The 15,535-nt window shown below is 40.2% G+C and overlaps 1 protein-coding gene across 2 annotated transcripts in view; it reads right to left on the bottom strand.

Moving 5' to 3' along the window:
* The window catches only part of LOC126282527 (uncharacterized), a 114,255-nt gene that overhangs the window by 48,426 nt on the left and 50,294 nt on the right, over positions 1 to 15,535 (bottom strand). For both annotated transcript variants that reach the window (XM_049982199.1, XM_049982198.1), the window contains exons 3-4: positions 11,283 to 11,491; positions 6,956 to 7,102 (exon numbers count right to left, since the gene is read on the bottom strand). In XM_049982199.1, coding sequence (XP_049838156.1) covers positions 6,956 to 7,102; positions 11,283 to 11,491 — 356 coding nt within the window. The remainder of the gene's footprint in view (positions 1 to 6,955; positions 7,103 to 11,282; positions 11,492 to 15,535) is intronic.

Genomic DNA, 15,535 nt, shown 5'->3' with positions numbered 1-15,535 from the left:
AATTAACGAAATACACATATGTGAAATGGTACAAAAATAGAGGAAGAAAAATAACATAAAACGTAAAACAACAATTGAAGACATGTGCGGAAAAACGGGCTAACCCTCAGATGTAAAAACTTAGAAATAAGTGTTACCATCTATTACTGGGTACAGGAACTATCAAAATTGACACTGGTCTTACCCCTAAATATCACTTAAGGGTGACACAAATGCCAATTTTGATACTTTCTGCACCCAACAACAGATGACAACACTTATCTCTAAGCTGTTACCTTTGAGGGTTAGCCCGTTTTTTCGCATGTTTTCAATTTAAAACATGAAACACATATAAGTAAAATAAATAACTAGACCAATAATGAATGTTAAGATATTTTAATTGGGTATGTTGAAAATACTCTGACAGCACATTGTGTACAGCTAATTTTCCAAAAATGGTACTTCAGAAACCAGCTTTATTACACATGGATGTAAGTAGCTTGAAAGCTGCTTTAATTTATGTTGTAATAAAAGTTTTCAGTTTTCAAAATTAATTAATGTTGGTGAGCTACTTTGCAAAATTTCCGATTATTACACAATTCAACTATACAGCTTTCAAGAATGTTAATTACATATCAATTTTTATATGAGAAACATTTTTTATATATCATCATTTTGAAGATATTCCCTTTGAACGTAATGACCAAATTACCTTTTGGTATGTGTGTTATCCCTTAAAAGTGAAACTAGGCAAACACAAAAATATTCATAAATGCATTATTTTACTCCCTCTACACACCCACCTAGTTTCAAGATTGTTTATTGACAATTGGGAACGTTTCATTGTATGTTACATTTACAAACTAGTACTAAAACATTAACTATGACAGTACCAAATCTTTACAACAATTGTCGCTTGATAATATATACCAGAAGGCATACAAATCTAATCTGTTAACAGATCCACAAAAGGAGGTTGGTTGGTTGTTTGAGGTTTAAGGGACCAACCAGCAAGGTCATCAGTCCCTTGTTTCAAATAGGGTCCATTGTGCTAATGGGACATCTCAGGAAAGTCAGAACAATAAAAGGGAAGAAGGTAAAAATGTAAAAGGGCAGTCATGTTGTCAATGGTAAAAAACAAAATGAGGGAAGTCGGCAAGGGAACAAACCCAACGCTATGCTGAAGCAGCATAGGCAAGACCACCTGTGACTTAAAAGGTGCAACCGCTAGAGTGTAGAAATACGTATAGGTAAAGGAGACAAACCAATCCTTAAAAAAAGGTAAAAAGAGTAAAAGGGGAAGAAAAGAGGATCTCGGTCAGGGAGGTGAATCGGGAATCTCCAAACATGGCTTACAGTGGGAGACACCCACACACACACTGCCCTGCCCCAACACCAGAGAGAGATTAAAAACCTTAAAACTGAGAATAAAAACCACTTTCCTGGAGGAAACCGAGAACCAGAGAGACCATCCGGGAATCGTCAGCCAGCATCAAAGGTAAAGTGTGGGGGAGTCTGTACTTAGCACGCAGAGCCAAAAGAAGGGGGCATTCAACCAAAATGTGGGCTACTGACTGGAAGGCTCCACAACCACAAAGTGGGGGTGGCTCATCAAGCAAAAGAAAACCATGGGTCAGCCTGGTATGGCCAATGCGGAGACGACACAGTGTGGTCGAGTCCTTCCAGAGAGGCGAAAGGCAGAACGCCACGGGCCTGGTGTCACCTTAATCGCACAAAGTTTATTAGACAGGGGAGTAGCCTCCCAAGAATTGGCCTATGATTGTGCGAAGTGGGATTTGATGTGAAGCCGTAAATCTGCTGCAGGAGGGGTTACAGAAAACGGGGGGTAAGTGACTGCTCCCCCAGCCAAATGATCAGCAAGCTCATAACCCGGGATACCCACATGGCCAGGCACCCAAAGGAAGTCAATGGAACAAGCAGCACGGTGAATATCAGCGAGATGGTCGTGGATGGCACAGACCAAGGGATGGTGTGAAAAACACCGGTCAATAGCAGCAGTAAACACCCCACATGTAGGTGGCAGCAGATGATTTTCCGTTCCAAAAGTGGACGTGAAGGCATACCCACCATGATCAGCAGATTTAGAGCCATCAGTGTAAAAAACAGCAGCATCCCAAAACTCCCATAAAATTTGGTGGAAAAAGGAATGGAACACCACCAGGGAGATGGAATCTTTCTGACCTCGGCTGAGATCCATCCATATTCGAGGCCGAGGAACTAACCAACAGGGAGGGGGGCTCTTTGTCCGGGGACTTATGTTTCTTCTTCTTTTCAGGCTGAGAACGAGGAGGGCTGTGTGGCATAAAGGAGCCAGCTGCAGCAAGATAAGGAACAGAAAGAGACCTGGGGGGCGAGAGAGCGCGGTCTTCGCGCGGCAGCAGACCTTTGGCCTGGAAGGTGCCAGGAAGAAGCATTCTGGGAGAGGCGCCCTTGACCGGCAGATGCCGAAGGAGTGGGACACTTCTCCGGCTGGGGAGGGGGAGCAGCGCCCAGAGGAGAAGGTGAGGGAGGCGCAGGGGAGGGGGGGAGGAGAGGGGTCCGGGATGGGGGTAAGGAAGGGTGAAGATGTAACCAAGGCATAACTAGATGTCATGGACACAGGGTGAAGTCGTGTATATTTCTTACGGGCCTCTGTGTAGGTTAAATGATCGAGGGACTTATACTCCTGTATCTTCTTTTCCTTCTTATATACTGGGCAATCTGGTGAACATGGAGAATGACTACCATGACAATTTACACACACAGGAGAGGGAACACAGGGACTCCCCTCATGGAGTGGACGTCCAGTCACCACAGAGAGGTGCCTGTGAACAGCGGGAAGACGTGTGTCCAAAACGCAAGCACTTAAAACACCTCATAGGAGGTGGGATGTACGGCTTCACATCACATCGGTAAACCATAATCTTAACTTTCTCAGGGAGGGTATCCCCTTCAAAGGCCAGGATAAAGGCACCAGTATCAATACAATTGTCTTTAGGACCCTTCTGAACACGCCGAACTAAGTGAACACCCCGCCGTCCGAGATTGTCCCGAAGTTCCTCATCAGTTTGAAGGATTAGGTCCCTGAGAAAAATCACACCTTGTACCATATTTAGAGACTGGTGGGGGGTAATGGACACAGGAATTGTGCCAAGATGGGTACAGGCACGAAGGGCCACAGATTGGGCAGCTGAAGCAGTTTTTATCAGCAACGAACCCGACCGCATCTTGCTCAGGGAATCCACTTCGCCAAACTTGTCTTCAATGTGCTCCACAAAGAATAAAGGTTTGGTATTGGTGAAAGTATCTCCATCAGTCCCAGTGCAAACTAGATAATGGGGGAAATGTTTTGCCCCTAGCCGACGGGCCTAACACTCTTCCCAGGGCGTAGCCATGGAAGGGAAGGTCGAAGGAGCAAGAGAAGCAGCACTTGAGGAATCAGTTCCACGCAGAGAGACACCCGCAGAAGAACGGCCAGAGTTCTGGACCCGTATGAGTTTCATTTGCATAGCGTCCGCCCTGATACCACCCACTCCGATCAGGGGCTCTCCTCACAGGCGCCACTAAGCCACAGGAAGGGCCGTCTGGCACGGCGGCCATTGCCGGGAGTTCCGATGCTCCAGGATGACGAGCGACCACTCCAAGGCATGCATGGGGAGGTCACAGCTCAGGTATCAGAAGTGTGATCCCTTTGTGTTCAGGGGGATCAACCAAAAGGGTACATAGCGACCCCACCACACGGGCTGGCTACCGTGCTGGCTATGTACCCTAGTATCAGACAACGACGTGAAAGAGAAGGTGGAATGTACTAGGTGGGCACACATCGCAGACACTAGGGAAGGTGCTCTTCCCCAAATGGCTCACACTACGGAGGAGAAATTTTGTAATGGAGGTCACACCCCAGAGGGGGACCAAGGAATGCCAAAAGGAGGAGATGATTATGCAACAAAGCCGAATTGTAAAACCATCAGAACCAGGAGGATAGCGGGAACCAACATAAGCAAGGACACCAAGAGAGGGAGAGGAGAGGGCGAGGGGAAAGGAGCAAGGAGGGGAAAGGGAGGGAAGGGAAAGGAAATGCAGCAGTGGAGAGAAAGAAGGCTGCAATGGCTCGAGGACCTGTGCTCGCCACACACGTATCCACAAAAGAGTTGTGGACCCCCTGGGGAGAACAAAAGCAGGACTTACATTGAATTTTATTTACTTATGAAGGAGTTTTTTCTGACAAATCAGGTGCCATAGATGACTAGATATGCAGTTTTAAGATCAAAAACAAAGAATCACTCTTTTGTAAACCCTATCCAGTACCTATAAGTTTGAAATCAGTGCTACAGGAAGAAATAAACAAAATGATAGACAGTCAAACAAAAGATCATAGATTAGGTGCCAATAACAATCCATTACTGGATTGATACAGGTGGGCTTCACCTACTAATGGATTCACACACTAAATAGGCACATAGAAACAAAACATGATAGACCCACGAGTATCTATGAATGACTGCCACAGTTCGAACAAGTAAGATATTTTAGGTTGATGGATTTGACAGATGGCTAATGGCATGTACAATTAAATGAGGATTCTAAGCAGTATGCACCACATTATACAATGGAAATTCTTATGAATTTAAGGTATTACCTTTCAGACTGATGGACAAATAAAGCGCCATTTGCCTGATCACCAGATGTGCAGACACAATAAAACAAGCTTGATTCTTTAAGAAAGAGTGCGCCAAGGGGAAAATCAAATTCATAACCAGGAAACTAGATATTATTGAAGCATGACAGTGTATTGTAAGTACGTAAAGGTAATGAATATCACCAAATTGGTATAACATAAGTTCTAATATAAATTTTTCCAAGAAAACAGTCTAGTTAAGAGCACAAGCTAATATTGTCTCACAGGTACTAATGACTAACATCATTAATAAAGAGTTAATCAGATTATGAAATACTGAAAAACGAGGAAATTGTTATTCCTTTCTTATTAACATCCAGTAGAGACGTTTTCCCATTTGTTTTTAAATTAACAGAGCAGACTGTGACTGCTCTGAGTATAAGAAATAAGAAACAAAGTTTGGCTTAAGTGCATGAGCCATGGTAGGTGAAACAAAAGTAGATACGAAGCTTCAAGCTTTAAGTAAATAGGTAGGCCTGGAAATTACATTTGTGGATTTGCTTTAATACATGGCAGTAATTAGAATATAAAGAAATGTAAAATATAAGCTGATGAGTTACACAATTGATATCTGGGTATGGTCAAGTATTAAATGGAGAAACCTCTTCAAACTGATGTGAGGAGAGAAGTAGAAAAAAGCTGACAGATGCTGTGTGATTGGATTATAACATAAGGTGAAGTGTACTCATCTTAGGAGAAGGTAGATCCACGAGAGAGACTAATACATGCAATGGGTTGTGTACATTTATGAATGGAATGGCCTGTACCATATATTTGTAGAGAATTTGTATGGAGCATGTACACATGATTAAAACACAGTTTACAGTATCTACTCACATAAGTGGATGAGTTATTCTTTCGTGAAATTATTTACATGGTTGCAGTGACAACTGATCACATCAGGGAAGAGGTTTCCTAGCCAGTTTAGACAGATGTTTTCCTTAATTACAGTGTGGTGGGACCTTTTACATCTTCATGCATATAAATATGGAAGTATTTCAAATTTTAATGTGTTCTAATAAGAAAGGATCTACGACTCTTTAAGCAAATCTGTCTGTATAGAAATAATAGTCACACAAAACAAATGATACACACCTACAGGGAGAACTCTTCAGTGTTTAAAAATAAGAGTGTACACATATTATAAAAAGAGCCATGACGTGGTCTAATGTTCAAATACGACAACACTTACAATGAATGAAGCACATTTTATAAAATATTATTAAACATGAGCTGGAGTTATAATCACTAATGATATATATAAATGGTGTACCTGTTGAGGAAATGAAAATATTGATGCATGTGAATAAGCAATTATGCATAACATCTTTAGCTTGAGTGTGGGGTATGTAGTGTAACAGGGCATTTCATGAAATACCGTGGTCCACCAAAGATGATCATGAGAGCAGATTATTGTTAAGTAGTGTATAAGAATGGAGCAGATACTGTGTCCCAGTCTGTGCTTGTACAAATGGTATGTGCATCATAACAACCAGGGCAACAGTGACCAGTCATGTGATTCATGGCATTCACTTGCTGTATGAGGCTATATTCATGCTTTGACACTCTTGAGTTGGCGGTCTTGGATGATTGAGTTGGAGTTCCATCGAAAATGTCAACAGGGACACTAAACAGAATGTATCATTTTTATTTTAAAAATGAACTTTGAGGTACAGCCTGAAAGTGAGAGAATATCAGAATGTGTTATTGTTTGAATAAACTATTTTGAGTTACAATCATTGTGATCTGTCACTGTCAGACTTGCAGACTTGACATACAGAGAAGTGCAAATGAGAATTTGAATTTATTTAGCATCTCAAGTCCAAAAGAAAAGGAACTTCGTACATGGAGGTGGGACAGAGTAGTTGGACCACCAAAACAATTTCTAAAGGTGACTATGCATCAGCAAGATTTATAACAGGTAACTGACAGATCCGACGTGGCGAAAACTTACCAAGTGCACACAGCAGCTAAGTACACCACTGCAAACCTATCTTTTACTTTCCCATTACCTAAACTGATAATATTTACATTTCAAATAAAGATTTGCTTAGACAGTTCACCAGTTCTGTTGTGTGTTTCTCACAAACTCTTTTACTGTAACACTCACATCCTCATATCACCATATCCTCATAATTTATGAGTATCCTCCAAATTCTAAACCACGTATAGTGAAGTATTTTTTTTTAAGTATAACATGTGATTATTACTGAATTTCAGTTACAAATATAAGACCTCTACTATTAAATGAAAAATTATCAAAAACAATAACTTACAAAAGCAATGATCACTATTTACCTTAATACCTTCAGTCTCAAGCTTGCGGATTTCATTATCATACTCAGCTAGAGTTTTACTCAAGGGCTCTATGGATTCTGTAATGTTTTCTCTTTCTTCAATTAAAGTGAAAATTCTCCCTTCTGCATCATTTATTTGGTTCTTCAACTGAAAATGAATCAAATTATGAGAGAGAGAGAGAGAGAGAGAGAGAGAGAGAGAGAGAAGGAAAACTTTCCCAGGTACATAATCGATTACAAAGATCTAACACCATCTTTAAACATATTCCTTGTTACACAAACAGGAAATTTAAAGAATCCTCATAGTAGCAAACTGCTAATTTCATTAAATGTATCAATTCCAAAAATAATGTCAGATTAGGAATGTTGACTATTACTCATTGGAAACTTAACACGAAAAGTGTGTATCTGTGCCACACTACAGTAATTAAATATGATACTTTTAAAAATCTGTCACTTTTGCCTATGTAAGAATTATTAGTTCTACAAAATGTTCTTACATGAAGAAACTGAATCTAACTGGGGCTAAGTTGTTGACTACACCACAGGACTACCATGTGCACCTCAGAGATATGTTTCTTGTACTTCCAAGAAACTGAGTCCTCTAATAGTTTCAAGCACTAAATATCCATTTAGTCCATAGCAACTATGTCCATTGATGAAATTTTGATTCTTTTTCAAATATCCACATCATCTCGATAAAATGAAACAAACATTAAATATTTCTCAAAAAACTGAATGACCAAGAAATTGTATGCAACAAAAATATTTCTCTATGGATCATAATTCACAAGAACATTGTCACTACAATTTCAACCAACAATTTTTCCTTGTTTTACATAATATCCTCCTCATAATTCACAACCTCCTCCTTCCACATTCAAGACCTACTTTTCATCCTGTTCTAAAATGTCTACTCTGCCCCATCTCTTATAGTTACATTAGTTGCTCAACTAACTGCAAATATTTCTTCCTAAAAATTGCAACACAATTAAAGGATCACGTTTTTGAAAACCTTTAACTGTCTCCCATTGTGACACACAAATTTGGAACTGCACTCAGAGCTGTCTACAACATTCCTCTGTAATGCTGCAAAAGCATGGCACTCTGAGACGTCAGGCTCAGGCTGAATGACGCTTCAAACTTCAAACAGCAATGTTTCGACACAAGGGGAAAAAAAAGGGGCCAGAGCTCAGAATTTCATGTGACATGTAGGGTGGATTAACAATGTCACATCGGCACTAAATTGCACCACAATTCTGCTCAGTGCCACCATGGACCAGTCACATGATGGGAAGGTCAGCACGACCTTTGTTACACACATTTCACTTTCCTTTTGATGTATCTGTGACAGAGGTTAGAACTGTAACACACAGTACTGAAATTTTTTTCTTGAGGGTGACCGAGATAAACATTTTAGACACACTGCCCCTCGGAAATTGCATTGAAAGGCCTTAGGGGGAGGTGTAAAAGGTGTCAATGAGATCATTCATTTCCTTAGGGCACTGATTCTCTCACATTTCATGCCTGAAAACAACAGTCCAGAGTATGCTGAGCAACAGGATGAAGTTCTTGACAAACATTGACATTGCTGACATCCCTGGATGTTTCAACCCTTCCCTAAGGACATTGTGAGGCTACATCCCCATTAAACGTGATTTCTCCCCTTTGGATTGCAACCTGACTGCAATTCTTGCTCCTGTGTACAGAGTGGAACCACTAGCGACCACGCAAAACCATTCGCTGAAATTTCAACATGATCCAAAGCAGCAAAAGGTGGTTATGCTTTTTCAGCCCTCCTGTTTTTCACACTGCTGTGGCTTGGTCTGGGAGGGCGGTGGAAGGGGGGGCGGGTGTATGACATTAACACATGCATGAATAGAATGGTAAAGGGACCTCTTAGACGCTCCCACCCCCCCCCCCCCCCCCTTTTCCAGTTCGGCAACACCCTTGGTGGCACCCCACCCATGTTTACTGAGAATTTTTAAAATGTGCGCTTGCAGAGAAAACCTGTGAAGTAGCTCTAGGTGCTTGCATGCAAGTAGGTAGGTAACCACCTGACACCTCTACAATGCCAGCTGCCTGCCTGCAAGTGCCTAGACCATTCCGGAGATTTTCTCTGTAAAGGCACATTTTTAAAATTTTCAGGAAACTTGGGTGAGTGCCACCAAGGGTGTAACCAAACTGGGGGGGGGGGGGGGTCTTACAATAACTCTTTGGAATTTCTACTCTGAATTGCATCAATGTCACCCCCCACCTACACCCTGGCCCGAGATCATGCCACAGGAGGGTGCAACAAACAGGAGGGCTGAAAATGAATATGCACCCTATGCTGCTTTGAATCACATTCATATATCTTTGAACAGTTCTGAATGATCCCTTGTAGTTCCACCCAGTAAAACAGAGCAAAAATTGTGGTCACTCTGCACTCTACAGTGGAGCAGTCACATTTAATGGGGATATACCATCATAAAGTCATTAGAGAAGGGTTGTAAAGTCTGGGAGTGTCAGCAGTGTCAAAGGATGTCAAGAACATCGACCTACTGCTCATCATAATGCGAATGCCCATTTTTCACCATGAAATGTGTGGGAATCAATGATACAAAGAAACAGGTGGTGTCATAGGTGTCTTTTATGCCACCTGCCGAGGCTTTTTCATCTCAATACTGAGCGGTGGTATCTCTGAAATGTTTTCCTTAGCCACCCATAATAAAAGTGTGTGATTTCAATGCTGTTCATGTTCATCTTATATACTCCTCTCAAGACACTATCCATTCCGTCCAACTGCTCTTCCAAGTCCTTTGCTGTCTCTGACAGAATTACAATGTCATCGGCGAACCTGAAAGTTCTTATTTCTTCTCCATGGATTTTAATACCTACTCTGAATTTTTCTTTTGTTTCCTTCACTGCTTGCTCAATATACAGATTGAATAACATCGGGGAGAGACTACAACCCTGTCTCACTCCCTTCCCAACCACTGCTTCCCTTTCATGTCCCTCGACTCTCATAGCTGCCATCTGGTTTCTGTACAAATTGTGAATAGCCTTTCGCTCCCTGTATTTTACCCCTGCCACCTTCAGAATCTGAAAGAGAGTATTCCAGTCAACATTGTCAAAAGCTTTCTCTAAGTCTTCAAATGCTAGAAACGTAGGTTTGTCCTTCCTTAATCTAGCTTCTAAGATAAGTCGTAGGGTCAGTATTGCCTCACGTGTTCCAATATTTCTACGGAATCGAAACTGACCTCCCCCGAGGTCGGCATCTACTAGTTTTTCCATTCGTCTGTAAAGAGTTCGCGTTAGTATTTTGCAGCTGACTTATTAAACTGATAGTTCGGTAGTTTTCACATCTGTCAACACCTGCTTTCTTTGGGATTGGAATTATTATATTCTTCTTGAAGTCTGTGGGTATTTCACCTGTCTCATACATCTTGCTCACCAGATGGTAGAGTTTTGTCAGGACTGGCTCTCCCAAGGCCGTCAGTAGTTCCAATGGAATGTTGTCTACTCTGGGGGCCTTGTTTGGACTCAGGTCTTTCAGTGCTCTGTCAAACTCTACATGCAGTATTGTATCTACCATTTCGTCTTCATCTACATCCTCTTCCATTTTCATAATATTGTCCTTAAGTACATTGCCCGTGTATAGACCCTCTATATACTCCTTCCACCATTCTGCTTTCCCTTCTTTGCTTAGAACTGGGTTTCCATCTGAGCTCTTTATGTTCATACAAGTGGTTCTCTTATCTCCAAAGGTCTCTTTTAATTTTCCTGTACGCAGTATCTGCCTTACCCCTAGTGAGATAAGCCTCTACATCCTTACATTTGTCCTCTAGCCATCCCTGCTTAGCCATTTTGCACTCCCTGTCGATCTCATTTTTGAGACGTCTGTATTCCTTTTTGCCTGCTTCATTTACTGCATTTTTATATTTTCTCCTTTCATCAATTAAATTCAATATTTCTTCTGTTACCCAAGGATTTCTACCAGCCCTTGTCTTTTTACCTACTTGATCCTCTGCTGCCTTCACTACTTCATCCCTCAAAGCTACCCATTCTTCTTCTACTGTATTTCTTTCCCCCATTCCTGTCAATTGCTCCCTTATGCTCTCCCTGAAACTCTGTACAACCTCTGGTTCTTTTAGTTTATCCATGTCCCATCTCCTTAAATTCCCACCTTTTTGCATAATGGAAGACAATTACAGAGTTTCAACAAAGCGATCCTCTAACTGCGTCGCACAGTGAATGAATCTAGTTTAAGGTACTTATTTACTGAAGTATCCACACCACACGTAACATCAGTTTATTAAAACTAATTACAAATATAAGAAACAAACCTGCTCCTGTTGCACTGCTAATTTTGCTGCATATTTTGACTGACAATTGATGTCATCCCTAAGTTTTTCTTTAAGAGCTGCCAATTTTCTGAATTTTTCAATTTTTTCACTTGCCTGTTCAACTATCTCATCAAGTACTTCCTTTCTTGAATTTCTGAACAGGATGACATTATGAAGGATAACAACTACAGTAAAAGTCCGAGCGAGACCTGTGGAAGGCTAATAAATTAATCTGGTGACACTACAGTAAGAATAAAAAAACTAATTTTAAAAAATGTAATTTCTGAGCACACAAAAATTAATGTACACTATATTGGGAATGACAAGTGTATCTACAACCACTCACCACAAAGAAGCAGAAATGTGAAATGTGTAGGCAGACGTGTGTGTGTGTGTGTGTGTGTGTGTGTGTGTGTGTGTGTGTGTGTGTGTGTGTGTGTGTGTGTGTGGAGGGGGGGGGGGGGGCATGCATGTGTGTGCGTGTGTTGTCTTTCATCCCCTACTTAATAGATGAATTGAATAGGAAGTAGCCCCAAAAACTGGTACAATAGGAAGTACCCTCTGCCATACTCTTTGCATGGTTTGCAGAGTATCTTCATCCACTACCGGTTATCATCATTGTTGTTGTTGTTGTTGTCATCATCATTGTGGACATCAAGTATTCTGAATTGCAAAGCTCTTACTGCTGCGTCACATAATACAAGAACTACCCTGTGTCAATAGTAAAATGCTACAGACAGATGATGTAAGGTTTATTTATTTATTCCATGTGACCTGATGGTACACAGTGTGTTATAGATGTCGGAAAATATTAGTTAACATTGTTAACATATATTAACATATAGTATCCTAATGCATTATATTGCAAAGATTGGTTAAGTTTACTTCACTCCATCGTTCAATGTTTTCAATTTAACATAAATAGCAATATTACTGTTACAGGTATTCATTTATAGAGTAAAAACAGTGACACAACAAACATGACTTTACGGCTTTGTAAATTTTATGTTCTCTTTGATGGACTTAATACTAGTGGGAAGACTGTTGAACAGTTGGAGGCCCATGTGGAAAGCTCACTTTTTACATCGTAGATGTTTGTACATAAAACATGCAGATTTGAGTTTGTCCTGGTGTTGCGTTTATGTATCTCATTTTTTACGACTCTGGAGTCAGTTGGCGCTATATGGTTTCTGAAAAATTTTAGAGTCTCGAGAATGTATAGGCAAAGCAGTGTAAGGATATCCAACTTTCTGAAGATGGGTTTGCAGGAGTCTCTGGGTTTGTTCCCAGATATAATCCTCATTGCTCTCTTCTCAATTCTGAATATGCTCAGGGCAGTTGGAGAATTTCCCCAGAATATCACACCATATTTTAGGTGGGCTTGTATGTAACTGTAGTACACGCTGGTTAATGTTTTCAAGCTAGCACATGATTTCAGTACACTCAATGTATAACAGCCAGTACTAATTCCTGTATGTGTATTCCATCTCAGGTTTTCTTGAACCCACAGACCCAGGAATGTGAAAACTGTCAGTATCTACTGGCTGGCTATTTACAGTGACAAGTGGCTGAGAAGAATTTACATTTTGTGTTGTGTGAAAGTACATAGAAACTGATTTTTGGTGCTGATAGTTAATCTGTTGATTTTAGCCCAGTTGCTGAGTTGTTCCATGGCCAAGTTTACAGCTTTTTGCAAAGCCTCTGTATTCTCCCCTCTGAGGAGGACAGTTGTGTCATCAGCAAATATTATTGTTTTGTGTGCATATACATTCAGGCTCAAATCATTAATATACAGGAGGAAAAGTAGAGGTCCCAATACTGAGCCCTGTGGTACACCTTGCTTTACAGTTTTATTACACGATAGTATTTCAGTTATTGAGTTGGTTTGTCTGTTAGCGTATTTCATGCTGACACTCTGCATCTGATTGGTTAGGAATGAAGCAATCCAATTATTTGCAATTCCTCTGATACCATAGTGTTCTGTTTTCTCCAGCAATATTTTGTGAACAGTGACAAAAGCCTTTGACAGATCCAGAAATATGCCTGTTTTGGGTTGTTTTTTTATTTAACAGATCTAATTGCATATTTATGCTATCATATAGTGCACTTTCAATAGATTTGTTGCTTCTAAACCCATGTTGAGCTAAACTTGGTAAATCTTTTTTTTTTTTTTCAGTGAAGTCCATCAGTTTTTTGTACATTATTTTTTCAAAAACTTTGGAAAAGCAGGATGAGATTGAGATAGGCCTATAGTTATTCATATCTTTATTATAACCTTTTTCGGAGATGGAATTACTTAAGAAAGTTTCAGAGCTTCAGGGAAAGTACCTGCCTGGAAAGAAGTCACAGAGGTGAGTTAATGGTTCAGCAATTGTGTGCACACAATTTTTGATGACAGCTGCTTCATACCATCAATTCCAACTGAATGTGAATTTTTAACTCTCTGAGGGCTTTTGCAACATCATTTTCAGTGACTTTGGTAATGAAAATTGACTGTGCACATGAGTGATATTTTTGATTTGCTGGTTGATAGTTTGTGTTAGGATTATTTTTGACCAATTTTCCAGCTATGCTCGTAAAGAATTTGTTGAAAGAGTTCACCACAACTTCGGGATTAGATATACATTCATTGTTGAGTTTCATTTCTATGCCTGTGTGAGTAGCTTTGATTTCCACTCTTTCCATTTTTATAATATTGCACATTGCTTTTACTTTATTGCTGGATTTGTCAATGTATTCATCATTTTGCATCCTTTTTGCCTGTCTTATCACTCTTGTTAGGATACGGGTGTAGTTTTTATAGTATTCTGTTTTTTGGGGGGAAGCCACTACTTTGTTTACATAACATGTGGAGTATTCTTTTATGTTTGCAAGAGATATTTATAGATGGTGTAATCCAAGTCTTGTTTCTCTTATTATTATTTATTCTTACTGGTTTTTGTGGAAAAGCCTCTTCAAAGTGGTGGATAATGGTTTCAAGAAATATGTTGAATTTCATGTTGACATCATTGGCTGCATACATCTCTGTCCACTTTTCTTTACTAAGGAGTGCATTTAGCTTGTTCACGTTATCTTGAGTGAAAAACCTTCGTAAAGTTTTAGGTGGGACTGGGTTTGAGGTATCTTTGCTAACATCGACCTTTAGAATGACAGCTTGGTGGTCGCTGAATCCTGCACTGTATACTTCTATTGTTGGGTTAAGTTTATTTCTACTTGCAAAAATTTGATCTAGAGCTGTCTTGGATGTGAGTGTTATTCTAGTGGGCGCATTTATAAGGCCAAGCAGATTATAAGTTTTTGGAGTGTTAATCAATGTCTTGCTGTTTCTGTTGTGGGTGAGAAAGTCTATATTAAAGTCATCACATATGATTATATCCTGTTTCCACTGACTTATTTTGGATAGAAACAAGCCCATTTTAACAGAAAATCATTAATATTACCGGAGGGGGCACGGTAAATTGTAGCTACAATTAGATTTAGATCTGTAAGCTTTCTGGCTGCACATTCGAAGATCTTGTCTGCTCCTATTTCCTTTAGGGTAGGAAGTGGGCTATATTCAATCTGTTGTTTTATATAGATGGCAACCCTACCATGTCCATCATTTGATCTGGAGTAGTGTTCACACAATTTGAAATTTGGTAGTGAGATTAACCTAACTACATCAGTGCAGAGTCAGTGATCTGCTAGACATACTACTGAGATATCACTGAGTTCACTGGCCAGCAAAATGCTTAAGTCATCAGTTTTGTTGCTTAAGGATGGACATTGTGATAATAAATTTTCAGGTCTGAGTGGGGTTTACTCAGGGGGCTCGAAGTCATATTTAATGTGTCACTGACCTTTAGTTTAAATTGTGCTGTATTCCAGATATGTTCACTTCTACGCAGTTGTGCTGGTTCTGTCTGTTTGTCATCCTTGGCAGCCAACTCATCTTCCAGGTGGTCCTGAAAACTATCCACATGTACATCACACGCTGAGGCATCACAATGTCATTTTGGACGGCTGTCTCAATAATGTTCACCTTCACATTATTGATCCTTTCAGGTTCTTGACCTTTTTGAGGGGTCAGGGGTTTTGTGATTCGTCTCTGTGACTTCGTGACCCATTTGTCTAGTGTAGTTTGCACAGTATGGCCACTATTACTCTCTTTATTTCTCATCTTGTTTGTCTTGATCCATTTGCTTATAAGCATCTGTTTATGGTTTATGACTTTTTGTTTCTTATTGTCTCCCATAGTTGTCAGGAAGGCCAGT

Source organism: Schistocerca gregaria, chromosome 1 (assembly GCF_023897955.1).
Source record: "Schistocerca gregaria isolate iqSchGreg1 chromosome 1, iqSchGreg1.2, whole genome shotgun sequence".
NCBI classification, from domain to species: domain Eukaryota; kingdom Metazoa; phylum Arthropoda; class Insecta; order Orthoptera; family Acrididae; genus Schistocerca; species Schistocerca gregaria.
Note: the sequence above shows the minus strand (reverse complement) of the source record. Positions and strands in the feature narration are given on the sequence as shown.